Source organism: Pipistrellus kuhlii, unplaced genomic scaffold (genome assembly GCF_014108245.1).
Source record: "Pipistrellus kuhlii isolate mPipKuh1 unplaced genomic scaffold, mPipKuh1.p scaffold_m20_p_8, whole genome shotgun sequence".
NCBI lineage: Eukaryota > Metazoa > Chordata > Mammalia > Chiroptera > Vespertilionidae > Pipistrellus > Pipistrellus kuhlii.
The window spans coordinates 50,065,772-50,085,458 of NW_023425584.1; the positions used below are offsets into that span (position 1 = coordinate 50,065,772).

At 34.2% G+C, this 19,687-nt stretch overlaps 1 protein-coding gene across 6 annotated transcripts in view; it reads right to left on the bottom strand.

Annotated features, from left to right (window-relative positions):
* The window catches only part of LRBA (LPS responsive beige-like anchor protein), a 518,726-nt gene that overhangs the window by 153,604 nt on the left and 345,435 nt on the right, over window positions 1–19,687 (bottom strand). For all 6 annotated transcript variants that reach the window (XM_036424850.2, XM_036424848.2, XM_036424851.2 and 3 more), the window contains 4 exons: window positions 14,262–14,379; window positions 11,809–11,911; window positions 7,770–7,885; window positions 4,768–4,880 (listed from right to left, as the gene is read on the bottom strand). In XM_036424850.2, the coding sequence (XP_036280743.1) occupies window positions 4,768–4,880; window positions 7,770–7,885; window positions 11,809–11,911; window positions 14,262–14,379 (450 nt within the window). The remainder of the gene's footprint in view (window positions 1–4,767; window positions 4,881–7,769; window positions 7,886–11,808; window positions 11,912–14,261; window positions 14,380–19,687) is intronic.

Here is a 19,687-nt window from a genome sequence, read left to right on the forward strand (position 1 = left end):
ATCGACCAGCTGCCTCTCGCACACTCCTCACTGGGGATGTGCCCACAACCAATGTACATGCCCTTGACCGGAATCAACCCGGGACCCTTCAGTCTGCAGGCCGACACTCTATCCACTGAGCCAAACCAGTTTCGGCGGGAAAGCTTTCCTTTTCAAGAGACAGAATGTAGGTTGTAATTACCATGTATTTCACCAATAGAGGTGAAAGGCTACTTGATAAAATAACATGAAAACAGAGTCAGCCATTGATGTCAAAAGTAGGAGGCAGCATAGCAATTTGTTTCTCAAACTTCAGAGAGGGGGGGCATTTTTTTCTGCCAAGGGCCATTTGGATATTATAACATCATTTGCGGGCCATACAAAAAAAAATTAGCCTGCTATTGTGGTCAAACATTTACTTAACTCACCCCTAGTGCCTTGGAAGGGCCAGACCACATGTTTTTCTTGGACCTTATAGGGTCCAAAGGCTAGACTTTCCCTACCCCTGTTTTATTTATTTATTTATTTATTTTCTACTTACTTAAATATTTTTATTGATTTCAGAGAGGAGGGGAGAAAGAGATAAAAACATCAATGATGAGGGAGAACCATTGATTGGCTGCCTTCTGCATGCCCCTACTGGGGATCAAGCCCCCAACCAAGGTATGTGCTCTTGACTGGAATTAAACCCAGGACCCTTCAGTCTGTAGGCCAAAGCTCTAACCACTGAGCAAATACCAGCTAAGGACCTATCTCTGCTTTAAATCCTAACCCAATGCAAACTAAGTATACATACACACACCATAAGCAGAAGATTCATAGAGGATGCACATTGATACTTCTTTTTTTCTTATATAATACCACACTATTCTAATCATTTAAAAAAAATGCTAGCTTTCAACTGCAGTTTGAAAAACACTAGCTTGGTGTTTAAATTCTGATTCTACCCACTCGCTTGAAACCGTGTAGAAATAGTAGAACCTTACAGTGCCTCAGTTTCTGTCTCTGTAAAAGGCAATTAATAGTGCCACCTATCTTAAAAGGTCTTTGTGAGGATTAAGAGTTAACACATGTAATCAACTTAGATAACAGCCTGACATATAGTAAGTCCTTAGTAAATATGAGTTAACAATGACATGGGATGTTTCTAGCTCCTGAATTCCATAGCGAGTCTTTATTTGCAAGTGAATGGTTATCAAATGCATTTCAATCTAAGAACATACTTATTTTATAGAATATGCATCCAAATTACAGTACATACTTAATATTCCCAAATAACAATGTGGATAGATGAGAAGAGAAATTATTGCCTCAGACTCTCTTAGTTTCTCCTCTCTTAGAAAATTGGCTTATACAACCCCTCTGCTACTAAGGAAAAACAGTAAATCACAGTAGCAAGAAAAGATTCCTCATGTACAAAGGAAGCCCTAGTACTGAGACACTCAGCCATCATAATCTGTTTTTATGGTCTGACATTTTGTAAATATATTCCGACCCTAATTATAATTTCTTGTAAAGGACAAAAAGAGAATGTTGCTTCTTATTTCTGTCAAGGAGGTTGTCAAAATATAAAAAATCAATATATATTTATAAAATATAAATTAATGTCACTCCGAAGTCTATGCATGGTTAGATCTGTCTTCTCATCAGAAGAATTTTAGACTCATGATGGGAAAGTGGAGGCAAAAAAAAAAAAAAAAAAAAAAAAAAAAAAAAAAAAAAAAATCAACCTCAAAATCGAACTCTACTTATGCCAGCTGTGAAAGAATAAATTAAACCGTTATGTTAAAGGAGGACTTTCTCAATACAAGAAAATATTTAATTTTCATCAGATTTTTTTCAGACTAAAATAGATCTGATTTCCTAGAAGACTGACAATACTAACTTGCAATTATTACAATTGTACATAAAATAAAATTTTGTGACTTGAAGAAAAATATTTTACATTGTTCTATTCAGACTTTTCTTTCCTCAAAAAAAAAAATTATCGGAAAAAATAATACAGAGGAAAGCATGTTGCTTACATTAATTCAGCTTGAGAAATAAAATTCCCTGTGCAATATGGAAGAGACTGCCAAATAAAATTGTAGCCGTGTATCAAAAACCCCTCTGAAAACCAGCTTTGGGGAAATTAAAGGGACATAAATATGCATAAGTAATTCAATACTTTTCCAAGCTAGTCAGGCTATATTATCTATTCAAGAATAGGGATAAGTACTGTTTGTTTTAAATTAAGCTTTACACACAATGTTTCTTCAGTTTTGCAAGTTTATTTAAACAAATAGTAATGGTTGTTAAAGGTATACTATGGGACAATTTTAATACAATTATATTATAGTCAGTATTCACGGAGATATAGCTCATTTCACATATGAGATGTATCCCTGAAAATATGTTTATAAGAATATATTGGAAAATGAAATCATACTGTACACATTATGGCAGACTAACATCAACAGGAGTGAAATATTCTTATAAATAATTACCAGGATTCCATATGTGTAAATTACAATTTTCAAGTATCTGATAAGCTTATTTCACTAAATTTAATGTCATTAATTCCAAACTCACTATTTCCATCAATATATAAATGGAAACAATAACTACTAGTGGAATTCCACTTTCAAGAACTGGAATGAATGTAACATTTGAGCTACTGTTGCCTTGTAGGAAAGGGATGTTACCTGTAAGTGGCCGTTAAAGCTCCCCCCTTCCTCCCAGCCCTTCTAATTATTATACACTACTGTTTGCTCTCCAACTGTGTACCCTTCAGTTCTTGTGTAAGCACTCTGTATAAATACTACTTCCTCAGCCCAAAATACAAATATATCACAAAATCTTATAATATAAAAATAGATAAAATGTAAGGCACTAAATCACAAAAATTATATTGTTATGTTTCTATAGTGTCTATGAAATACATGGATAGAGACTAATGAAAGCAACTCCTGTTTTGATTTTGAACTGGGCCCTCTCCTCATTTATCACACACAGAAGGTAAGTTATACCTAAAACAGTCTTTTACCCACCCAACGAAAGTATTTGGCAGGTTACTTAGAAACAGCTTTAATATTAATATACAAATAAAATTCAATTTTAATAAAGAATCCTGTTTAGCTGGCAGGTAACCTATAACAGCATTCTGTTGATACCATTTCTATGAATTCTCATACTGAAAACATCATAAAACCTACATTTAAAAATAAATGCGTGCCTTTCTCGGGCCAGGAAAGAGTTCTAGCGGGGGAGAACAAAGATGAGGTCAGGGAAAGGAGGCAGTCAGCAAGAACAGTGGTGTGAGGAGGCAATGAGCTGCGGGAACTCTTGCTCAGGGACAATGGTGGCACATGACAGAAATACAGCCTCCGCGGAGACATACAAACAGTCTCCCACTTGTCACCATTAGTAACTGTTCCATCGAGACAGAAACATGCACCCTATCGACAATCCATCTCACTACACACTGCATCTTGAGGAGCAAAAAAAAAAAAAAAAAAAAAAATCCTCTACAGCACAAGAAAGTCTTAATAAGCTATGTGTTTAAATAGACGTTCAAACTGAAGGACTCAGTTAAGAAACAGGAAAAGAAGGGGGGAGGGGGGGAGTAATTATCCTAAAACCCTGGAAAGGTTATTTATTGAAATGTGATTTATTTTGTGAAGCACATTTACATCTTAACAAATTAACAGAAAATGAGATTTTACTTTTCTGTACATGAAATTCAAATAATAAAGAGACTAGGCTATAATTGCCCAAGAATTAAAGAGTTGTCCAGTGTTTACTACTGACCTATTTCATGGCTCACTACACACGTCAAACTAATAAAGTTCTCAATTTTGTTCATCAGTTTATTTGGTTCATTTGATTTCACATATGAGTGAGATTATGTGATACTTACCTTTCTCAGAATGGATAACTTAACTAAGCATATTAAAAAATCAAATACATTTAATATTAATATTTTATAACTGGGGGAAATGCCATATGTGTTTAATTCACTTAACACGTGTTGAATGGCAGGCCCTGTGCTAGGCATGAAAGAAATAATTATGTACAAGAACTCAATCATTATAAAGCTTAGTGAGAGAGATAACCAATAAAAATAGGTAGAAATATATGTAAAATGTAGGATGTTTTCGTGCTTGGAAAGAAACAGAGCAGACTATCAGGGAAGGAAGGCGGTCAGCACTTGTCTCTATGAGGAGGTAATCTAAAAGCGGAGCCAGTCAGCTGCTCACAAAGCGGGGAGATGAACAGTGAAGGCAGAGAAAGCAAAGCTCTAACTTGGGAAATATTTGTTCAGCTTCCAATAAGTGAAGAAAAGTTTAAGGACTGGGGTTATATAATTCAATATTAGACATAAAAAGAATCCATTGGAACAAGGCATAGGTGGGAGAAGAGAAAAAGGTAGCAGGGAGGTTGGTGAGGAGAGTTGCAGCAGTGAAGGGCTACTTGTCCTTTTATAAGAAGACTGATGAGAAGTTTCCATGACTTTCTTCATTTTACACAATACTAACACACTGAGAAGAAGATGCTATCTGAGAATAATGTCTTTTTGAATGTATATGGAAAAATATATATCAGTTAACATTTTTAATTGGTATCAAGTTTTTCTGTATATTAAAGTTTTCTATTTTAAACTGGAGAATACTAACATATGTTTAAAAGATAAATATACTAAAGTTATAATTATTAAAAGGTTTTAAAAAGTAGTCTGAAAATTAAACATAATCAAATATATTTTTAAATGGAAGACATTTATATTTCAGATAATTACTGAGAAATTACCTTAGATAAATCTCTGAAGTTACTTGGCAAGGTAAGATCCAATTCTTCTGATTCATAATTAGTGATGACCCAGGGAAACACTGGATACTGATTTAAGTCATTGTAACTCCGTCCTGGGAGAGAAAAAACAGACACTCAATCTAAAATAATAAAATAAAATGATGAGAAGATTCAACAGTCTAATTTTGTAAAAATAACTTTTTGGAGTGCCAGATAGTGCTGTGTTATCCATACATTATTTCATTTAATCCCCACAATACCCCTATGAAATTGGCATCATCCCCATTTTACATGTGAAAAAACTGAGGCACAAAAGGTTTATCTATCCAAAATGATGTAGTAACTAGTAATGGTCAAACTATATTCAAATACAGATACTCTGGCCCCCATGATTATGTCCTCATAAACTATTGACTATTTTTTGTTACTTGAAAGCCTGCACCAAATAAAATATTCTTCATTAAAATTTTAAAAATAATAATTTGCAATTCTTACAGAGCTTTTCAAAACTAGGTTCATTTCTCTGCCATTAATTAACCAACAGACCAACTAATCAACCAAGTTTAAGTGATTTGAGCCCTGTGGGCATTCATTAGTCATCTGTAAAATGAAGGAGTTGCACAAAATTGCTCTGAAATTTCTGTGACAGCTTTCAAAACCAATGATCCCCTGAACATGCTGAACGCCATCGCCAGTGTTACTGCCCCTCACTCCCGAGTGCTGCCGTATTCTCCCATACCTCCTCCAAACTGACAACAAGCAATGACAGCTAGTTGATGTCAAACAGTTTGTACCTTGTAAATTCTTGTTATTTAATGTTGTGTTTTAATTGCCACTGTCATCTCTCTAATGCAGGCCCTCATTTCTTTTTACATATAATTGCTTCCTAAATTTGATTCTGCCTAGCCTCTCTCTCCACTCCAATTTATCCTTCATTCTGCCTCCAAGCTACCTTTTCACACAGTTCTATTATCATTCATTTGTTCAAAAACTTTCACAAATTTCCCAATGAATTGATTGCTAGCTCATCAAATTGACAGTAAGTCAATTCCATACAACCTTTCTAGTTTTCTCATTATACCTTTAGGAATATATACTTTTTATGTGCGCACGCGCGCACACACACATACATACATACACACACACACACACACACACACACACACACACACACATATACAGTAGGCCCCTTTATCCACGGTTTCTTTTCTACATTTTCAGTTACTCTCAGTGAACTGTGAGCCAAATATATTAAATGAAAAATTCTAGAAATAAACAATTCATAAGTTTTAACTTGCACGCCATTCTGAATAGTGTGATAAAATCTCCCACCATCCTGCTTTGTCTACCTGAACATGAACCATCCTTTGTCCAGCACATTAAACTGGAACATCACACCCCTTACTCACTCAGCAGCCATCTCGGTTATTGGTTATCAGATTGAGTGTGGAGTGTCTCAGAGTTTGCATTCAGGTAACACTTATTTTACGTAATAATGGTTTAAAAGCACAAGAATAGTAATGTTGACAATCAGAAACTATAAAGTGTAAGTATATAGAGAAAATATATAGTATAAATAGGGTTGGTAGTATTCATGGTTTCAGGCATCTATGGGGGTGTCTTTGAATGATTGCCACATGAATGGGGGGGGCCTACTTTACATATAATAAATAACTTGTCTGTGTGTGCATATAACTATACCATTAATTGTTCTTTAGCTTTACTTCATAATTTTCCAGTTATCTTTTTTTGGCTTATGCCATCAGTTTTACATTAAATAACTTCTCTCCCAACTATCACCTCTGTTAATTAAAGTAATATCTATCCTCACTCAAACATGAAATTTTTTCTGATTTTTTCCCTTACTCCTACCAATTGGAAGACTATATTTTTATTGATTTGAGAGAGAGAGGAAGGAAGCAGGGGAGGAGAAGAGAGAAGAGAAGAGAAGGGAAGGGAAGGGAAGGGAAGGGAAGGGAAGGGAAGGGAAGGGAAGGGAAGGGAAGGGAAGGGAAGGGAAGGGAAGAGAAGAGAAGAGAAGAGAAGAGAAGAGACGAGACGAGACGAGACGAGACGAGAGAGGTAGAGAGAGAGAGAGAAACACATATGTGAGAGAAATATCTATTGGTTGCCTAACATAGTGCCCAGGGATCCAACCTACACCCTTGGCATGTGCCCTGACCAGGAATTGAACCCGAAACCTTTTGGTGATGCTTCAAACTAAAAGAACCACCTGGCCAGGGCTATTTTGTAATTTTTATTGATTCTAAAACCCTTTGCTCTAGAATCATGTAAATGCTCCCACTTTTACTTAAAATAACTTCTGTGAGAATAAGCAACATGCCTTATGCTCTTATCTCCTTTGTGCCTCAAATATAAACTCTGTCATTTTCTTGACCTAAATCTCAAGTGTCTCATAATTACATTCTTTGAGACATTTCTTTATACAAATCATCACAAATAAAAAGCAATGACACATTTCTATTCTTTAGTCTTTAAAAGTGAACAGTTTCAATAGGTAATCTTTAGTAATATTATATGATTATAAATCTTGTACAGGACATTTAATCTTTATATTTTAATATGTTGGTCATAATATTGCTTTATTTAATATTTAACCACAGTTTTCTTTTTTCTATGTTGTGTTTCATTGACTCAACACATAATACATTTATAAAGTTGTTAAAAGATTCTTAGGATTTATGGTTATTCATTCCTTCTATTCCATAGTGAGTCCATGCTTACTATATTGAATAGTTAGTTGTAAATTGTTATTTTATATTTTTGGAAAAGACTGTATATACCCATTTTTTATTTTTCTCAAGTAGCCAACTGTTCATATACGAAAAATTTATTTTCAAAATTACTTTTGATAAGGTATATTTATTTAGTAAAAATAAAAATAAAAATAAGCTATATATGCATCAGTAACCAAAGTAATCTAATCATGTCACAATAAACAGTTTACTCTTTGAAATAAGTCAACATGTGAGCTTAGGTACCTGCTATTGTGTTGAGAAACATCAAGTACTCGAAGTTTGAAATCTCTCTGTGCTGCCATCGCTGAGTCATATTAGAAGCTTTAAAAAGTTGACGTGGACTAGCTAATGAGATTCGCCTGTAAAAAAAAAAAAAGAAACTGATGTAGAATCAATTTGAACTTAAGATTATACCACAATAATAAATCATGAATATCTTTGCTTATTCAAAATGATACCTGTATATTCTGAAAAGTTCTATTTATGTTGTACTAATGAGTACTAGAGATGTTTCCATCTACAATTAATGGTTAAACAAATGATGTGGACTAGCCACAAGTCTATTATACATGTTCTATTCATTACTGTAAGCTTTCATTTCAATGCCATTATAATCTAGGCTCCATAGGTTGATTAATAATAGGATGATTAATAATTCACTGTTTTACTGATATAAAAGGAATTATAGTAACTAAAAATACATATAAAATTGTATTAATATTTTTATAGTCATTATATAAAGATACACATTTGTCTCATAGAGCTAAATATTATGTTTGCATACCCTATGTAACATGGAAAAGGGGATGGTAAACTCTATAGTGGTCTATTCAAGGGTAGAATAGAGGTTTAAAAAAACTTATTTTTTAAACATCTTAATAGAAGATGAAGTTTTCTGTTTTTCTGATGCAATGTAAATAACGATGGATACAACCAATCAGTAATAAGCAGCACTGGGAAATCAGTAGCAGGATTAATTATTCCATTTGGGGCATAGCATTTCAGTAAATATGTTGTAATCGTTCTTCTATAACTCAGGACAAGGTAGCTATTTTTTTAAAAAGTTTATTTACAAAGGTATTATTTACATACCATAAAATTTACCCATTATTAAGTGTACTATTCAATTATTTTTTAAAATTGCATTTCTACAATTGTGCAACTGTCACCACAGTGCACTTGAGAACATTTCATCACCACAAAAACTTGCCTTGGGCCTGTTTATAGTTACTCATCATTCCTATCCCCAGGTCTAGGCAACTATCAATTTGCTTTTTGTCTATAAACTTGCCTTTTTCTGGACATTTCAGGTCAGTAGAATTAAAGAATCACGTTGTCTTTTGCATCACCTTTCACTAACCACAAATGTTTTTGAGGTTCATCATTGTGCTGGCATGTATTAGTATTATAGTTCATCTATTCTGGTTGCTAAACAGTATTCCATTGTATAAATATAAAATATACATGGTAAGTGTTGAAAATCTAAGTGATTGATTTATTGAGTTAAGACTTTTAGCTTTAACTGTAGGAAAATATTACTAAAATTCCCAAGTATGATAACACATTACTAGGTAATAAATAAAACCTTTTTACAGTAGAAAAAGTAAATCTTTTATTATTAAGATAAGAAAATCCATACAATTCTGAGTTGCTTCCCTCTGAATCCTTAAATTCCCCAAACTATATAATAAAAGTGTAATATGCAAATCAATGTAAGGGCCGAACAGCGGAATAACCATCTGGATGACCATTCTGGACCATGCTATGACAGCCACTGGCACCAGGCCAGCCAAGGCCGTTGTGATGGGGATTGGTTGGGGGCCCAGCCATTCTCCCATGACCGCCCTGCAGAGGGAGGCCCAGGCCACTGGCTGGCAAGGCGATCAATGGGGGGGGGGGGCCCCTCCATGATTGCCCCAACGTGGAAGGCCCAGGCAGACTGTGGCTGGTAGGCGGGGCCTCCCTCTGCGAGGGAAGCCTGGGTTTCTGGTGCCAGAGCAAAGACAGTGCTGGCAGCTGGGGGAAGAAGGCCTACTCTTGCAGAAATTTTGTGCATCAGGCATCTAGTTACATTATAAAATTATCTAATCAAAACCCTAATTGGCATTGTAAAGCAACTATTGTTTATAACACAGAGGGGCCTCTTTATGTGCCCTGTTTACCTAAAAGCTGTGATCATTATTAGTTTTAAAGCATGTCCACAAATTCTTTGATGATACTTCTTTAAGAGATGAAGTTTGATTCCTCTTCCCTAGAGCCTGGGCTGTATTTTTGTTGTTGTTGTTAATCCTCACCTGAGGATATTTTTGTCCAATGATTGTAGAGTGAAAAGGGAAAGCAGAGGGAGTGGATAAGAAAAGGAGGAGGAGAAGAGAAAGAGAAAGAGAAAGAGAAAGAGAAAGAGAGAGAAAAAGAGACACACACATTGATTGGTTGGCCCCCATAGGTGCCCTTGACTGGGAGTCAAACCCAAGACCCATTGGTGCATGGCCAACACTCTAACCACTGAGTCACACTGGCTAGGGCACATGAGCTGTATTTAATGACTCACTTGCAGCAAATAAAATGTAGCAAAAATGTGGGCACAGTACTATCAAGGGTAGGTCATAGAGAAGAAACTGGGCAACTTTCTTGCTTTCCCTCGGTTCACTTGCTCTGAGGAAAGTAAGTTCTCAGTCATACAGACAGTCAAGCAGCCCTTGGAGTGGCAGACTTGGTGGGGAACACTGCCAAGAGGAACGTGGGGGCTTCACCTTGAACAATCATACGGCCTCAGGAGGACTAACAACCTGACTGTTGTTTATTCATTCTATTTCAAGTACATTTATAAGAAGGTATTACTGTAAAAAAAATTTTTTTTGAAAAAACACTAATAAAAAACAACTCAAATCAATAAAAAATTAGGTATGCTAAAAGTAAACTAAATTTCTACATCTAATATGTTTCAAGCAATCAACAGAAAAATCCCACTGGTTCACTCTTCACACTTTTCAATTTATTAACAAAATTGTATTGATGATGAATCAGTACCTACTATCAGAGAAGACAATAGTGATAGTCTCTCATTCTTGATATTGTGTAATTAATATTTTCTTTCTCTTTATAAGTTTTATATTTTTGTTTATTAATCTTTACAGAACTTTTCATTACATTAATATTTCTTTATTGTTTTTATTTTTCATTGATGTTCATGCTTTTTTTTTTTTTTAGCTCACTTTGGTTTATATTATATTTGCTCCCCTTTTTTTAGTTTCTTCAGACAAAAGTTTAGTTGGATCAAAATAAAACAATCCTATATAATAAAGAGGTAATATGCAAATTAACCCTCATGCTATCACAAGATGGCTGCGCCCACAGCGGAGGTGGGGTTCCCATAACAAGTGATTATCAGGGAATTGGGGCTGCGTGGCACCTGGCTGGGGTTGGAGACCTGAGGTTGTGCCCCCTGCTCACCAGGGCTTGACAGGGAACCTCAGGCTGAGCCCCCCACCACCACCTGGTGGGGCTTGACGGGGTACCTCAAGCCACACCCCTTGCCCTGGCGCCAGGCTGGGGGACCTCAGGCCATGTCCCCTGCCCCTGTACCTCAGGTTGTACCCTCTGCCTGGCAGGGCTTGATGGGGGACCTCAAGACGCGTCCCCCGCCCTGGTGCCAGGCTGGGGACCTCAGGCCACACCTCCTATCTGGCAGGGCTTGATGGGAGACCCCAAGCTGTACCATTTGCCCCAGGCCAGGGACCTGAGGCTGTACCCCACACCCTCCGGAGCTTGATGGGATACCTGAGGCTGCGCCCCGCACCCAGCTGGGCTTGACAGGGGACCTGAAGTTGAGCCCTCCACCTGGCGCTGGGCCAGGAGACCTGAGGTTTCGCACCCTGCCCAGTGGGGCTTGACAAGGGTGGGGCCGGCCAGGTCTGGATCTCGCCCAATGGGGTTGGGGCCAACCAGATCTGGGTCTCATGCGATTTCAAGGAGTGCGTGGGTTGGCGGGGACTTGATTCTGGGTCCCACAGTGTGCCCCAGACTGACAGGAGCAAGATTTTCATTTACATTTTATGAATTTACTTTCATCTCTGACACTTCTATTATAGAGAAAGGGCAAAGAGCAATATTAAAGTATTTGCTCCAATTAATTCCCTTTTAATGTGCACGAATTTCGTGTACTGGGCCCCTAGTATACTAATAATCATCATTCACTATGAAACACAAGCTCATGCATTTCAAAACAAGGACACATAATAATACAGATTATTTTCCACATTTTTCTCATATAAAACAGTACCTGGTTTGAGGCAATCCAAAACATGTTCCAACACCAACACGAGGTAAGTAGTTAACCACTTTCTTTACTGTTGCAGGGTCTGGGAAGTTGAACATTACAGCAACTATGGAAAATAATTTTCAAAAATTAGAACATTGAATGATTTCCTTTCTAGTATGTAGACTTTTTGGTCTGATAAAATATATGCTCTTAATCCAGATATTTATTAAATGCAATTCTTGGCATATTAATTTTATCATGGTACATTTAAGTTTTAATATTAATATATCAGAGGTAATATTCATTTCACTTAGAAACTCATACCTTAGACAGCTCCTTCCTAAATGCTTTCAGATTATATCACCTGTTGTTGCGTTACTGTGACATGAAGCTGAGATTATCTAGCTACAAGTTTAATTTACAAAACTGAATTTTGGCAAGTTAACTACATATGTATGAATTCCTATAGAAATACTGGTTACAATGTTAACTATATATGGTAACAATCTAACATCAAGAGGACTACAAACACAGCTACTCTATTACCAGCTGTATTTATTTCCAAGGATGAACAGTTTTAAAAATATTCTTTTTATAATGTTCATATGTTTACAGTTTATATGTTCATATAATCCAGAATAATGTGTGTCCTGAAGGAAAATATTTCCTCTATGGTTAATAATAAAATTTAAATGTTTTCTGATAATTTCTATTTTATTTTATTTATTTATTTTTTTTATATTTTATTGATTTTTTTTTTGCCCCCCTCCCTCCCTCCCTCCCACACATCCCCTCCCTCCCCAGAGTTTTGTGTCCATTGGTTGTACTTATATGCATGTATAAAAGTCCTTCGGTTGATCTATTATCTCCCCCAGATCTTCCTCCCCTCCCCGCTGTAATTTGACAGTCTACTTGTTGATATACTGTCTCTATATCTATCTTTTGGTTCATCAGTTTATAATGCTCTTTATTATCCACAAATGAGTGAAGTCATGTGGTGTTTCCATTTTAGTAAGTACATATTTTAAGAATATCAAAACATGTACATCAATATATGTAAACATACTCAATATGTAAATGTTAATTTATTACAGACATTGGTAAATTTGTGTTTTTAAAATATGAAAATAACAAAGCCATAAAATCATAAGAAATAATTTTAAAATATTATTTTAAATTTTAAATTTCAATTATATTAATTTCAGTATCAGAAACATGTATTAGCTGTGAATAATCACCTAGCCTAAAAAATACTTATGGCCAAAAATTTTTTTCAATTTGGTGTAGGTTTCAAACATTGGAATTACCAACATGTTTCAGGTAAAAAAGTACATGATCATTCACTACACACCTAAAACATTTAGATCTGTCATACACACACACACAACATGCTTTGTTAGTAATGCTTCCTTGTGTATCCATTATTATGCTGAATACTAGGGGGAAATGTAAAACAAAAACTATCATAGACTATGGCAGATGACCAAGATCAAGAAGGAAAGACAAGAGAAAAATACACATACAAAAGCAAGGATGCATAAGAAATTTCAAAGAAGCAAAATGAATGAGAATGAAAAAGCAATAAATATTACAAGGTTGAAAGCCCTTTGGGACAGCAAGAATGCAGAGTTTACACTAGGAAAAAGATGTATGTGCAGGGGAAGAGACCAAACAGGAAAGGGAAAGACATCTTTACCTAAAGAAACCTATATTATCAAAAGACACATGATTTCACATAGGAAAAAAGAAAAAGTATACGTGGACTATATTATTAGGTGTAGATTTTGAAACTGACAATTTATGGATTACAGAAAGTGAAAACAAGAAAACTTCAACCTACTTATGTACAAGAAGTATGAGCAATAAGCACTAAAGTTTTACATATTCTTCCTTAAATGCCTCTGTCACACTGAACGATACCTTTGTCAAGTTGACCTTGAGTCTCTTGTCTTAATGAATTTCACCAAGTTCCATTCTAAACCCACAAATTAAATTTTAGTTCTTTCAAGAATGATGAAATACAAATCAACCAGAGCAGTTCAGTACCATATTCTGATGATCCCTTTATAAAGGGCAATAGATTAGACCAAAGATTAAATAAATGTATGAATCATTTGATAACCTTTTCCTCTCTCCAAATGAAGCCACCTTCCAGAAGGAGCTCCAATATCAGAGCAATATTGAGGAGATCAAAATTTGAGAAGTGATTAATGCTTAGAAACTTCCCATGTTTATACAGCTTTGAACTAATTTGTTTATATGGCCAGCAAAGTAAAACTACTACCAAAAAACTCTTAGAATGACCACGGGGGTAAAAGCCATGAAGATGCACGTGGGTCAAAAAAGAGGTCAGCAGGGCAGGGGCTGGACTGCAAAATATTATCAAAATGAAAACAACATGATATACTATTAAAAAACAAAATGCAAAGAGATGGAAGTTAGCTTTGTAACAATAGACTTTTGTAACATATTACCTCTGTTTGCCATAAAGATCTCCAGGGCTGTGTTTTGCAAAAGATAACGACGAGAAAAGATTGATCGTATCTCTGTGAACAGCCATTTTCCATGAAGCCCTTCTGTATATGCCAGGATCTAGTGAGGAAAAAATAATCCCAAGTAAGTAAAAAACAGTATAATTTCTAAGAATTGAATGAATATAGTTATTAAAATAATTTGGAAGATTAAAAATATAGATTGTGACTTATGGAAAGGAAATGGAGTGAAATTATAAAACAGCTACTTAGAAATACATTTGAGGGCTTCCTAAAGCTGTACCATTTATTTTTTTTCAGGAAACGTATACTGCATTATTTAGTGACTGATTTTTGAGTCATATCATGAAAATTTTAGGTAAAACTTTAAAAAGAAGGAACACCTGAAAAGATCACATATACAACTCAGTTACATATAATGTGATTTTAATGGACCCAGAATTACTTTTTACGTATTTTAAAAAATATATTGAAGTGCATAACTTTTTTTAAAAATCACACTTTTAAGGTCACTGTTGAGGCAACAGTCACTCATTCAAAAAACACAAAGACTGACTGTATAAGAGGTTAAGTATCATTTTGTCAGCCAGGCTAAACACAAACCTGCAAATGAACTCAGCATAATCTCTCTATGGAGTAGATGGTTGTCAGAGTAACTTGTTACAATTCTTGTCATCCCATGTGACAGATGCAGTAGCTTAGAATGCTTTGCCAACTAAAAGTAATCCTGTCTTTAGTCCTAAGCCACTTTGTCGCTTTGTTATTCACGTTTTCTTTTCTTTTTTTTAAAGTTCATTTCAAAAACTTAACTATGAAGGTGTTGAAGAAAAACCAGATGTGGAATTTCTCTACTACAGTACTTCACATAATATTAATAAAGAAAATGAGATGTGTTTGGTATCAAAACCTGGTGAAAATCCATAAAAGCAAATTAAATATTTAAGTATATCTCTCAAAAGTAAAAACTATAAAAAAGTAAAAATAAAATAAAATTTTATTATTACATTGCATTGTAGGGACAAAGATGGAATAAGCAAAGAGAAGAAAAGTAATGAATAGCAAGAATTTTTCCTACAATCTAAGTTCTACCAAAGCAGAGACTCTGAATACACTCTATTTCCATTTCCTATAACATTATCTGACACCAGATAGATGTTTGTGAATAATTAAATCAATGAATGAGGTAGCCTAACCTCCATATATGGCCCATATTCTTTTTCTTTGAGCCATATGATATTTAACAGAATTTCAAGTAGTTGAAAGTCCATGAGAAAATGGATATAAAATTCAGATTGTTCTTTGTTTCTCAGGAAAAAGTGAAATATCTGTCAAATCTAGAATTCTGTCAAATATAGAATTATATGCCACATGGTGAAAACTGGCATGCTCTCTCCATTTTTGCAGTTTCCGCCCTTTCACTCATATATTATTATCTCCCTAGCTTCCACTGGCATTTGAGTTTCTCATCCTAGACTTATCAAATTGGAGAGAATCCAATATATGTTCTGTAACACATACTCCCATCTATCCAAAAATTACTAGTAAGGAAACTATAATCCAGACAAGTTCAATGCTTAAAACAAAGTCACTTTGGTAAGTTAGTGGCAGAGTCTGGAATACATCCAGGTTTTCAAATCCCAAAGTCCAGAATTTACTTATATAGAATATTATCACATCCCTAAAAAAGGGTTTTAAATGTTTGTTAAATTAGAACTCAACTCATTAGAAATTATAATAAACTACATTTGTTTTTTCTACACTTAGGTTAAAGATAAAAGAGGAAAATCAAAAGAATTTCACATACTTATCTGAAAAGTCCATCTTTTATACCTATAGGGCTTTATAATAAGACCTGTTGCTCATGATGGTGATGTCAATCATTACAAGAGCATGGTCATACAACTACAGTTTTAATTATACTTTAGGATACTCCAATTTTTAACTAAAATAAGTATATGAAAGCATTATTATATCAGTTTTCAATGTATTAAAATCATTTTCCAATTAATCAAAAAATTCAATTTATATCCCATTTTATTAAGCCTGTGGTTGGCAAACTGCACTCGTGAGCCACATGCAGCTCTTTGGCCCTTTGAATGTGGCTCTTCCACAAAATACCACAGCCCGGGAGAGTCTATTTTGAAGAAGTGGCGTTAGAAGAAGTTTAAGTTTAAAAAATTTGGCTCTCAAAAGATATTTCAATCGTTGTACTGTTGATATTCGGCTCTGTCGACTGACCACTGAATTAAGCAGTATAGTTTTTTAAAAATCTACTTAAAATACAGCAAGCGGCATGCTCCTAAAAAAATTGTTTTTATTGCCAAATGTCAAACCTATTCAAAATTATGGAAAATGACATGAGCCCCATGTACCCAATACTCAACCTTATAAAATCCCAACATTTTGCCCCATTATTACATACACTTAAGAAATACAGCATTTCAGATAGTGTTGATATTCCCCTGTATAACCCTTCCGGATCCCATTTTCCTCTTTTGTCAGAGCTAATCACTACCCTTGGTTTGAGGTGCATTGTTCCCATGTAATTTTTTATACTATTAGTACATGTATAATTGTAAATAATATCCAGCATTTTTGTACTGTTTTCAAATCTCACAAATTGTGTCATACTGAGTATATGACAATGTGCTTCCAAAGTTAAATATAAGCAGGTCTGTTTAACTTTTTAAAACTCTGAGAAAGAGAAATAGGAGGAAAGAAAATTGCCAAAGGCATCAAAAACTGAAGATTTACACACACACACACACACACACACGCACGCACACATACTACCCTGACTTCAAAAATATTAATATCTATGCTTATTGTAAAGATAGCGAGGGTTTTAAATAGAAATAAAGGCTCTCTTAACTAACAGAAATTACTAGCTGAAATTGATACAATAACATTATTTTAAAGTATTCATTAGGAAAAGGTGTCAGTACTGAAAAGCAGCTGAGGCCTAGCTAAGGAAGAGGTTTATTTCTTATCAGAATAGTATATTCCTGGTCCGAGGCTTCACTTCAAAGTCTCTAGGGTTCAATTAAAACTGGATTAGGTAGAAGCAGACCCTTCTTTGGGACTTTCTGTTCACTCAAACTCCACATCCACTGACAGCACCCTAGACAGAGGTCTAGCCCTCCAATGAATCAGTTGCTATGGAAACCATATCATTACCATTGCTCTGCAGTTATGACCCCAAGTCCAGAATAGCTTGAAAGCTTAAGCTCACAGCACACTCTTTGAATGTTTACCACTTTGTTTAAATATTGGGAGTAGTATTATTAGTAGAAAATTCAATTTTCACTTTTTAATAATTTGTTTCAACAAGATGGTTTATTAATTAAATGTTGAGGTGAGGGAATAAGAGAGGAAAGAACAGTATTAAATTTTAAATAGTACAAACACACATATATACTATTTCTTTACATTGAAAAAAGCTACCGTATCTTCTTTAAAATTTATACCTGAAAAATATGTTCTTTCTTCCCACTAATACACACATTTCCTTCTTCTACGCTTCAAATAGGATACTATGAATACATATGAAAATTTCTTCACCCTGTTGCATTTACTGGCTTGAAAGTAAAGCATTTATTTATTTTTTTATTTTTTTAAATACTTTTCCATTAACCATTCAGTTTGCAAAGCTTATAAATGTATCCAAATAAAAACTTTCATCTATTTTCTCATCCTTATGAAAGAACAAAAAATAGAAGCATGCCTTTATTGCCCAAATGCATGAATATCAGGCATTTTTAAAAGTAGAGTTAAATTAGTCTCTGAAAATAAAGTAATATTTGTTTCACAAAAGAAAAAGGTTTTTTTTAAAAAAAGAAAAGAAAAACAACTACCACCAATAAATTTTAAATGTGTTAAAGTTCTTTTTGTAAGGGAATTATATTAAAAAGTGATAACATACTTTACCTTAAAAATATTTTAGGAGTCTTATATTTTTATAATATTATTCTTAATGTTTAAAGCTACACTACATATCCTAGTCCCAAATATTAGCCAATATTTCAGAGGTTTTACTCTTTCTGATAATTCCATATTGACTTTTGAACAATCTGCTAACAGGAATAAAATCAGATAATATATATCAACAAAATTTAAGTACTTAATTTTTGCAACAAAACCATTTCCAGAATAAGGATATATCTAACATCAAGAAAAATGTTTTAAATTTAATATACAAAATACAAACTAATTATGCCATATACTGAGTAATATCACCGGCTGCTAGGAAAGTCTAGAAAACATTCATATTCCATCATATTCCATTTTATAGAATATAATTATAAATTAGTCACAAAATTATGTTAATAAAATAGTATTTAAAATAAAAATCCATGTAGAAAACATTCAATATCAACTCACCAATAAATATATATGCAAATGTTTTATTTATAATAATTTTACCAAGCTAGTTTAAAGTAATTTTATGCTCATGGTTGAAAGTTACACCTCTCTATTATTAACATAGCTTTTAGATTTTTGTTGCATACAATTTCCTCTGAAACTTGGAGTCAGAGCAAAGCACATAATTTTTTCTAGAAACATTAAATTCTACTTGGTTTAGGATTTATTTCATCACCAACCATTTGACTTTTAGTTTTAAGTTTTCAAATATCAGAATAAAACTAAAAGGTCTTTTTTAAATGTAAAAGTGACATATAGTTTACTATGATATATGACATACAGTTTACTATGATGTAAATATAACATGGTAATTTTGTTATTAAATATATATCAGCATACTTTGAAAAAAAAACAGAATAATGCTAACAAAAATACATAAGTTACAAATACAAAAGAAAATTAACTTTTAAATTAATGAGTAATTTCTTTCATCTCTATAGTAAATTTCCTCCTTCTGTTTACTAGTATTATGATGCAGTACAGTATTCTCCTTAGTATTTTCATGGATGACAAGTTCAATTAAACATATTCATTACTCTAATGTTCTACTTGGCAGTTTGGTCACTATGAAAAATAAAAAATATATAAATAAAATGCTATGTGACCTCTGTATTGATTGGGCTAAAATGGTTTTAGCCTGGGTGTGGATGATGGGGCAGCTGGGAGGGACAAGTGGGGAGCATACAAACACATACACTCTTATGTTTTCTCTTCCAATTACTGAAGGAGATGATAAAACCACAGCAAATGATGTATCAGCTCATTTTATCTTATCGCTTTGGGGCTAGGTGACAATGAAGTTCATATTTCACTGGCTCCCATTGAAGATTGTGAAAATTACTTGCCCTCATGACCTGAAATTTCACTAGAAGACAGAAATTTCTCTTCTGCAAAGTAATGCAATTTTTCAGATGTCAACCTTTAGCCCAGCTTTAAAAATTAATTTCATTTATATTAACCAATGATATTGATATTTTCACAGAACG